General features: G+C 34.1%; 2 protein-coding genes across 4 annotated transcripts; one reads left to right on the top strand and one right to left on the bottom strand.

Moving 5' to 3' along the window:
• Positions 1–434: 434 nt before the first annotated feature.
• Positions 435–3715, top strand: LOC133801199 (pentatricopeptide repeat-containing protein At1g59720, chloroplastic/mitochondrial-like). 3 transcript variants are annotated; one of them, XM_062239368.1, is made up of 2 exons: positions 435–3375; positions 3455–3715. In XM_062239368.1, the coding sequence occupies exons 1-2, from the start codon at positions 1990–1992 to the stop codon at positions 3479–3481; spliced, it is 1413 nt and encodes a 470-aa protein (XP_062095352.1). In that variant the 5' UTR covers positions 435–1989; the 3' UTR covers positions 3482–3715. The 3 variants fall into 3 exon arrangements, with proteins under 3 accessions (XP_062095352.1, XP_062095350.1, XP_062095351.1); XM_062239366.1 differs by having other exon boundaries at positions 437–927; positions 1125–3715; XM_062239367.1 differs by having other exon boundaries at positions 437–927; positions 1050–3715.
• Positions 3716–3724: 9 nt separating this feature from the next.
• On the bottom strand, positions 3725–5830 carry LOC133801200 (2-hydroxy-palmitic acid dioxygenase MPO1-like). The gene is made up of 4 exons (XM_062239369.1): positions 5365–5830; positions 4292–4354; positions 4096–4167; positions 3725–3992 (listed from the first exon to the last, which is right to left on the bottom strand). The coding sequence occupies exons 1-4, from the start codon at positions 5707–5709 to the stop codon at positions 3876–3878; spliced, it is 597 nt and encodes a 198-aa protein (XP_062095353.1). The 5' UTR covers positions 5710–5830; the 3' UTR covers positions 3725–3875.
• Between the last annotated feature and the right edge of the window lie 3829 nt (positions 5831–9659).

Here is a 9659-nt window from a genome sequence, read left to right as displayed (position 1 = left end):
GCATCATTTATTTTAACTAATAAATTTTTGTGATAGTTTGTTTTTATCAAGTAATGATAATTCTTTTTCTTAATCAAATTCACCAGAGGATATTGTTGATAACATTAGAAACTAAAAATAGTTATGCATGTATATTATTGTCTACACTATGACTTTTTTTATTCTTATTTTATTTTTGTTATTAATTTTTTTTTAAATATTATTGTATTTTATATATATGTCATGTTGCCATGTAAATTTATATCTATGTCAACGTTGTGTTTAGATGTCATATATGTAGAAATTATTGATATAAATATTTATATATATTATAAAAGTATAATTCATTCTATTATATATATAAAATAATAAATCAAATTTGATTAAAATTGCAAACTTGAATGCATTTGCTTCTACCTAATATATATAAAAGAGAGATCTCAAAAAGAAAAAAAAGTCTTGTGTAAAAAAAAAAACTTGGCTCAGCATGCGAGCTCTCAGTGTTGCGACTGCCTTTTGTTTCCTTAAAAAATAAAAATAAAAAAGGTAGAAACTAAAGAGAAAGCATCGTATGGTTTAAGGTTGGGTCACCTATTCTCTTAAACAAGAAACCAGCCGCCTTCTTGCCTCCAGTCCACCCACCATCCTCCCAGCCCAGACGCACCATTCCGACGAGCCTCTTTCATCGATTGACGCTAGCTCTCCAATTGCACAGCTCTGGTCTCCCTTGTTCTCATCTCACAGATCCAGGTGCCCTTCCCATTGTCTTTCGCTAGCAGGGACAACAACTCCAATCACAACTCTCTCTCTCTCTCAGCCCGACTGTCGTCTTGCCTACTCATCTATAATCACATCACCGACATTTTCCTCTATCTGCAACCTTACAAAGTCCAGGCGAACACCCCACTCTACAGCCCCGTGACTCATTACGACCTAGATTTAATTTGAGTGAGCATCTCTAATTTTCTTTCTGAATCTCAGTTATCAATTTGGTTCCATGGGTGCAATTTCTTAGTGGTTTAATTTTGATGTTGGTCTATTATTTGTTGCTACAAATTTGGGGGTTGAAGGAGTGAATATAGCTGCAACGTTGTGCAATCCAAGGTTAAATTTATTCTTGGTATATCTATTATTTTGACAAGCAGGTGAAGTTATTATTGGTGGCACCTATGGAGTATGAATCATCAATTTAGGGGTTGTCTTTGTGGTTGAATTGCTTTGGAATCGATTCTGGGTCTGTTGAGTGATGAACTATGTTGATATGTATGTTTGTTTTGATTGTGCAAGTTAAATTTGGATTTAAGCTCTGAATATAGTATTGAAAATTGGTTATTCTTCATTGGTTGAGTTGTTGCTTGATGAGATTATATTTCATATGGTAATTGAACTTTGGAAGGGGTACACTATTACTGCTTGTGTTGAGTTTGGAATTGACAAATTAGTGATTTTTGGGCTGGGTGTTGTTGCCTATTAAGAATATTGCTACAAGTGATTAAACATTGAGAGTGGTGGGAACTTATTGCTTTGTGGTGAGCTTTGAACATATAGAATAATTTGCATTGGGTTGAGACAACATGCCCTCTAAGCATGCTTGAAAAGATCCACCCACACCAACCACCATCATTTTTGACAAATCACAATTTCCTTCTGGAGACCTTTTTACTCAAATATACAACCAAAGTCCTTGGAAAATCCTTAGTACCAAAGAGATATTTTAAGTTGTATGAAGAGCAATTCCCAGATATTGAAAGCATAGTTCGTTCAAGGGGCTGGCAATCGTAACGTATGCTGGATCCTAGACTTGCAGTCATTCCTTTGGTGAAAGGATTTTATACTTTAGCAGGGCAACATAAAAAAGGCAACGTTAAGATTCGAGACAAAGTGGTGACATTTAATGAAATCACAATCAATGGGTACTACAAGCTACCCTTTATTACTGATTTGCAGCATACATAAGCCTTTGAATATATTGATACCACAATATATTAACGAAAAATCTTGGAGAAAACTATGATCACGACCAACAAGACAATTTTTCAGTTAGTTATTTTGACCATTGGTCACCTTACCCGCCAAAATTCAAAATTAGTAGCTCTTCTTTGTTATCAGTGCAAAACAAAACGGTCACTTCCTCCATTTTCGTACTCTTCAAATCACAGCTTCTCTTCTTTCTCTTCTCCTAGAAGAGTTGCTATAGCCCCAAATGGCACTGTTTTTGAAAAGCTTCAAAGGGTTATGTCCCTTTTCAAGCTTTGTTCCACCATGAAAGATTTGTACCAAATCCATGGACGCATTATTCGAGCTGGGTTTGAGCAAGACCTCTTTGTTATGGGCAAGATCGTTGAGTTTTGTGCGGTTGGTGAAGGCAGGGATTTGGATTATGCGTTATTGATTTTGGATTCGGTGGAAAACCCAGATGGGTTTCTTTGGAACACTATGATTAGGGGATTCGGTAAGACTAATCAGCCTGAAAGAGCATTTGAATTGTATAAGAAAATGCAAGAGAAAGGAGGAATGGTAGATAGTTTCACATGCGCTTTCTTGATTAAGGTTTCTGGGCAACTGGGATCAGATATTTTGAGCAAGCAGATGCATTGTTCTTGTCTAAAACATGGTTTGGACTCTCATGTCTTCGTGCGGAACACTCTCATTCATATGTACGGCATGTTTAGAGATATTCAAAATGCGGTCCAACTATTTGTTGAAATGCCCAATCCAGATTTAGTTTCTTGGAACACAATTCTTGATAGCCATGTCTACTGTGAAAAGCACAAGGAGGCTGTGCACCAATTCTTGACAATGCTCAAGAGTGGTACACAGCCTGACGATGCTACCTTTGTTGTGATTCTCTCAGCATGTTCTGCATTGGGAGCATTGGATTTTGGGAGGTGGGTTCATTCTTATGTTAATAAAACTCGATTCGGCGATGTCATCTCAGTGTCAAATTCGCTTGTTCACATGTATGCAAAGTGCGGAGCGTTAGAAGAAGCTTATGAAACATTCAACAACATGAAGAGGAAGAATTTGATATCATGGAACACGATGATTCTAGCACTTGCTACACACGGGAATGTAGATGAGGCACTGTCATTATTTTCCAAAATGTTAGAAGTTGAGAGACCGGATAGTGTCACTTTCTTGGGAGTTTTGTCTGCTTGTAGCCATGGCAGGCTGGTCAGCGAAGGCAGAAGATACTTTGATATTATGAGCAGAGACTACAACATTGAACCATCCATAAAACACTACGGATGTATGGTTGATATCTTGGGGCGAGCTGGGTTGTTGGAGGAGGCCTACCAATCCATTACGAGTATGCCAATGGAATGCAATGCAATCATATGGAGAACTCTTCTGGCAGCTTGTCAAATTCATGGCGACATGAAGCTTGGAGAGGAGGTGAGGAAACATCTTTTGCATTTAGAACCAAATCACAGCAGTGATTATGTTCTTCTTGCTAACATGTATGCAAGTGCAGGGCAGTGGAACGAAGTTATCGGTGTAAGAAATTCTATGAAAGAACGCCAAGTTCAGAAACCAGAGCCTGGGAATAGCTTTATTGGAGATTCATCTTCAGACCAGATTTAATATGAAATTAACTGAAGACTGTTCTCTAAGTATACTGCATAGACAGACCAGACCAAGTCCGTTTGTTCATTTCTTTGTATCAATTTTACTGAAGCATGTATTGAATATTTCATGTAGTTCAACCAGGTAAAGATACTTTATAATTTTTGGACCTTGGACATAATTTGAAAAGGCACATGGTACATTCTTAATATGAGAAAAAGTGTACAATCAGTTTGATAAACAAGCACCGATGTACATGGCCTTTCTTACTTACCCTTTCTCCAAAGGGTTCTAAAATTATAATCATCGAACTATGTTCAACACCAGTTTTAAAAGATTTTTTTTTGCTTCTTTTCTTGCCACTCTTGGATATCAGCATTAATCCTTGCTTCCACAGTTGTGCGAAACCCCGGATAAGGTTCATAGTCCAAAACAGACAGAAGAACCTTAAAAAAAATGGTGACAATTAAAAATAAATGGTAATCAACAAATCCAAATCATTACCAAACAAAAAAATCAATTTGCAGTTCTGAGAGTAACACAAATTACCTCAAGCAAAACAAAGAAAGGAGCCATCAAGAAGGCTTGAACAAGGTTGTCCAGAAGAGCTGGTGCGCGTTTCTACAACCACAGCAAATATGGAAAGAGATATATGTGATTCTTTTCAAGCATAGAAAGTTGCACTTTGCTCAAAATAGAATTATAGAATAAATTAAGGATAGTTCAGAGTACAGAGCTAGTCAACCTCAAACACCCCATGTCCTATAAACTGCCCTGTCCAACACACCAATTGAGCTGCCAGTCCAACCTGAAATTAAATTTGCAATTTAGTGTTCATAAATATTGAACCTTAACAAAGAAAAATGGAACGAAACAAGCATAAAATCTGGATCTCAGATTATGGTTACATGACGTTGATGATTACAATATTTTAAGCCTTGTTTACCCCCTCCCGTCCCTTTTTTTAGTTGAAGAATTTCAAACTCAGGGAAAGGCTTCGGTTAAGAGAACTAAGTTTTGCAACTCATTTCATAATAATATAAAAGCTCACATTTAAACAAAATTAACCATTAACTAAGGGCAACCAAAAGTCTCTAACTGCGATAAACCCTATGAAAGTCAACCAACTTTTCTCAGATTAAAAAACAAGGGAAAGTTTTTCCATAGGAACTAATCGCATAATCGTATCCACGCTTGCTTGACAAAGTCTTCGGATGTCAATTTCTTTACCAGCCATAAACACTAATGATAATACATAAACATGTTAATGAAAATCATGTTACCATAAACATGTCAAAGCAAAACTCTCCTAATCCAACAGCAATGTCAGTGAAAGATAGCACCCAAAACAAAATTAAGTTAATAGAGTAAAACCCTTATCAAAATCATTCATTATAAAAAATAACCCACTTTAAATAATTGGAAATTTCTACTTTCCATGATTCCATCTCAAGTTCTAATCATGTTCTATGCTAATCAGATATGCCATACGTGACTCCAATTAAAAAACATGTACCAAAAAATCATGTAACCATAAACAAGTCAAAACAAAACACTCCTAATCCAACAGCAATGCCAATTAAAAAATAGCACCTCCAAAACAAAATTTATTAAGATAATAAAGTAAAACCTATTTCAAAATTATTCATTCCAGAAAATAACCCATTTAAAATAATTGCCACTTTCTTCTTTCCATCTCAAATTCTGTACAGGTTCTATTCTATACATGACTCCAATTAAAAAATATGTTAAAAAAAATAAGGACAAAACAAAAGTAATCCAACAGAGAATTTTATCTCTGATGGTGGGGGGGCTTACCTTCCATCCCAATGAGAAGCCAAGGCGTTGACCAAGAAGACTGGCTCCAACCCAACAAAGAAAACAGAGCAAAGCAGCCAAAGAGCCAGCTTTGTTGTCCAAACAGACGTAGAACAGACTATAGATAACAGTAAAAACGAACCCCAGATTCAAAATAAGTCCATAGCCAGGATCAAACCCATATGGGAAATTGAACAGAGATGGCGTAAAGTACATAAGAAGAAGAGTAGAGAAAACGATTGGCCACACAAACAAAGTATGTATCAAAATATTAACTGGGTTGCTGTGATATGCCCCGTAGAAGGCAAAGTGCTTCTCCAGATCAAACAATCCTGACCTCCCCATCAACAACAAAATTTTCCCGGAAAATGAAAAAGAACAATACAAAGGAGGAGGCTTCGAGAAAGGGAGACGGAGAGAACACGGGAATCGATGGTCTATAAATCTGTCCTACCTATGTGACTTGGGGCCAACTTTTTATAGACTATTTAGGATTTTTGCGTTATGGTGCCTCTAAGTTCTAACTTTTTCGGATCATTAAAATTTCCCAAATTATTAAAAAAATTCTCAAATTATTTACAATAAGGAAATTTTATGTTATATGCCTAATAACTTATTGAAATTTTTTAATATGACACCGTAAGTTATTATCTCAAATATATGATAATTTCAATATTTTAGACAAAAATACCCTTAATATTCAAATACTTATTTTCTTTCTTAATCCAAACTTCATTTCTCTAACTTCTCTTATTCTCCCGCTCTCTCTAACATTCTAATATTATAGATCTCGAAAAAATACCAAAATTAAAAAAATAATCTGAAACCGATATTTGAGTAAAAAATATGAATCTCCAAAGTTTTCGTTAAATTTCAGTGCAGAGCATCGAAATTGCATCGAAAAAGCATTGTTTTGGATAAAAATAAAGTTTTCATGATTGCATCGAAACATCATCGATGTACCATCGATTTTGCATCGAAATGCCATCGATTTTGCATTGCAACACCATCGATTTTGCATAGAAAAGTCTTCGTTTTGGCCAAAAAAACAAGTTTTCATGATTGCATCGCAACAACATCGAAATATCATTGATTTTGCATCGAAACATCATCGATGTACCATCGATTTTGCATCGAAACACCATTGATTTACATCGAAACACCATCGATTTTGCATCGAAACATCATTGATGTACCATCGATTTTGCATCGAACAAACATCGTTTTGGTCAAAAAACAAGTTTTTATGATTGCATCAAAAGAACATCGAAACACCATCGAATTTGCATCGAAAAATCGATGGTATATCGATAATGTTTCGATACAATCATGAAAACTTGATTTTTATCCAAAACGATGCTTTTTTGATGCAAACTCGATGGTGTTTCAACGCAAAATCGATGGTACATCGATGATGTTTTGATGCAAAATCGATGGTGTTTCAATGCAAAATCGATGGTACATTGATGGTGTTTCGATGCAAAATCGATGATATTTCGATGCTGTTGCGATGCAATCATGAAAACTTGTTTTTTGGCCAAAATGATGACTTTTCGATGTAAAATCAATGGTGTTTCGATGCCAAATCGATGGTATTTCGATGCAACATCGATGATGTTTCGATGCAATCATGAAAACTTGATTTTTATCCAAAACGATGCTTTTCGATGCAATTTCGATGCTCTACATTAAAATTTGACGAAAACTTTTGAGATTCATATTTTTTCACTCAAATGTCAGTTTCAGATTTTTTTTTAATTTTAGTATTTTTTCGAGATCTACAAGATTAGAATGTTAGAGAGAGTGAGAGAATAAGATTAGAATGTTAGAGAGAGTGAGGGATAGTAACTTATGGTGGCATATTAAAAATTTTCACTAAGTTATTATGCATATAACATGAAATTTCCCTTACAATATTATAAAATGGGATTTTCATCCAATTTTGTCAAATGTGGCTAACCACATACTAAAATGACACTTTAATTTTTGATGTGTCTAGGCCACATTAGCAAGATGGGTGTATTTTAAGAAAATATTTTTAAAAATTAATAAATTTAAAATAAATCATAATCTATCAAAAATAAAAGTTAATTTTGTATGATTTGATTTGATTTGATTTAATTTAAGTTATTTTTAGTGTAATAATTTATTTTAAATTTATTAATTTTTAATAAAAATGAGTTTTTTTAATATTTTTAAAATACACATGTGACACTAACTAAGATACATCAGCAAGTAAAGAGCCACGTCAGCATTCTGTTAGCCACATTGGACAAAATTAGATGGAAGTCCCAATTTACAACATTGTGAATAGTATGGGAGAATTTTTAACGGCAAAAAAATATTAAGGGCCACGATAATGTATATGTCATAATTCGGGGGGCAAAAATCATAAATAACCTTTCATATACTTTTCACATCTTATATATTTATAAGGGATTATATCACTATAGGACCTCAACTTTTCTAAAATGTATCATTTGGAGAGCATCTTCAATGGAGTGTCAAAAAGCTAGTACAATGTTATATTTAACACATCTTACAAAAAATACAATTCCAATGGTTTTATAAAAAGTGTGCCAAATTTGGCACATGCTAAAAGTTGTATCAAATTTGGCACAAAATATAACATGGGTCAAATTCGGCACAAAATATAGTATGTGTCAAATTTGACACATTAATAAATGCTACTTTTTTATTCTCCGTATTATCACTAATTATTAGAATTGACTAGTTGACAACTAATGACCAGCCATATATTATTTTTTATTATTTTTAATGACAAATTTCTTGGAGTACATAATTTGGGTAATAAAAAATAATAAAAAAATTAGTTTTTGTATGTTCTTAACAAATATTGAATGAATTATTGACTTTTTTGTATTAATTTGCATCTTGTGCATTAGAGCACCATTACAAATATTGAGCCAAATATAACATTAACTAATTTTTTGTGCTAAATTTAACACAAAATTTACATTTTGTAATTGAGATAGTCTTAGAGAAATGTATCACTTAAAGTTGTTCGAATGGAATAGTTATAATAACTATTAAAAAAAATATCACTTAGAGCACTCAAAATAGAAGAGCTATAATAGCTACGTGGTTAAAATATAGCTCAACTCTTAAAATGACTCTTTATTTAATATGTTATAATATCTCCTCATGAATAGTTCCTCTTCACACATGTAAATAAACTTTAAGACTCCTTCAAAAATATTTTAATATTTTTTTCTTTCTTTCACCACATATGTATAAACAGCATTTTCATTCTTCAAAATTCACTGTCTTTTTGGATATATATGTAGATATATATATATATTCATATATACAAATATATTAACTTTTTTCTATATATAAATAGGGCAAATTAAAAATAAAATAACATATTTTTATTTCTTTTTAATTAAATTTGATTACCAATTATATATACTTTATGTAATATATAAATAATTTAATGATCTGTTTAGGAACCCTAGCAATTTTGGCAGAGTTTTTGCATACAGAATGTTGATCCCTTTTACTGTCAATTCCCCTTGTATTTATAGGGAATTATCATGGACAATATTGGGTATCTGTGCTATAAATGGTAACATACAATATTGGGTAAGTTCTCAAATTAATGGACATTTAAATATTCTAATTAGGCGTATTGTTATTTACATCAATCAATAAATGTATATAACGATTGGGGTGCATTTATTGTGCATATCGGGCATCCGAGTCTGTAGGGATTTTTCCATGTGCGTTGTTGAAACACCCCGAGCTAGATGCCATTCTCTAGCTGGACATAACTGGAACAGGATGGCTAGACTTAGATAATGCTAAAGCTTGATGCAAGCGATCTAGACGCTAGGTACCTCGATGTCTGTCATTTGCATCTTTAACGATCTTGGTAGATCCTGGGTTGTTCCGAACTTAATGACACAACCTCGAGTTGTTTGGTCCGGAGTTAATGAAACATATCTGAAGTCTTGCCTCCTTTATTTATTTCATGCAAGCTGTACCTCGAGCTAGATAGTTGAGCTCGTGTTTTAGGGTACAACATTTGCCCCCCCCCCCCCCCCCCCCCCAATTCTCCTACTCATGCATGATGTCACTTCTGACATGCACAGTAGGGGCTTTTCAGCTTCTGTTATGAGAAAACGTGCTCATCCACTCACTCGAGTACGAGACAAGTGTCTGCTTGTTATAGGTGCCTGTTCGGGTTTCGAGTACTGTGATAGTTGTCTTGTCAACTTTTTGCCGTCGTTGGTTTATTTAATTCTGACCCTCAGATCTCTTCTTGCTTTAAT

The sequence above is a fragment of the Humulus lupulus genome, chromosome 9, assembly GCF_963169125.1.
Source record: "Humulus lupulus chromosome 9, drHumLupu1.1, whole genome shotgun sequence".
NCBI lineage: Eukaryota > Viridiplantae > Streptophyta > Magnoliopsida > Rosales > Cannabaceae > Humulus > Humulus lupulus.
Note: the sequence above shows the minus strand (reverse complement) of the source record. Positions and strands in the feature narration are given on the sequence as shown.

Bases quoted from the DNA above. Each gene is read 5' to 3' on its own strand.
- LOC133801199 (XM_062239366.1), top strand. From the start codon at position 1,990: ATGATCACGACCAACAAGACAATTTTTCAGTTAGTTATTTTGACCATT.
- LOC133801200 (XM_062239369.1), bottom strand. From the start codon at position 5,709: ATGGGGAGGTCAGGATTGTTTGATCTGGAGAAGCACTTTGCCTTCTAC. The intron at 4,355-5,364 runs GTAAGCCCCCCC...ATTTAATTTCAG, and splicing joins GCTTCTCATTGGGATGGAAG to GTTGGACTGGCAGCTCAATT. The intron at 3,993-4,095 runs GTAATTTGTGTT...ATTTTTTTTAAG, and splicing joins CTTTCTTTGTTTTGCTTGAG to GTTCTTCTGTCTGTTTTGGA.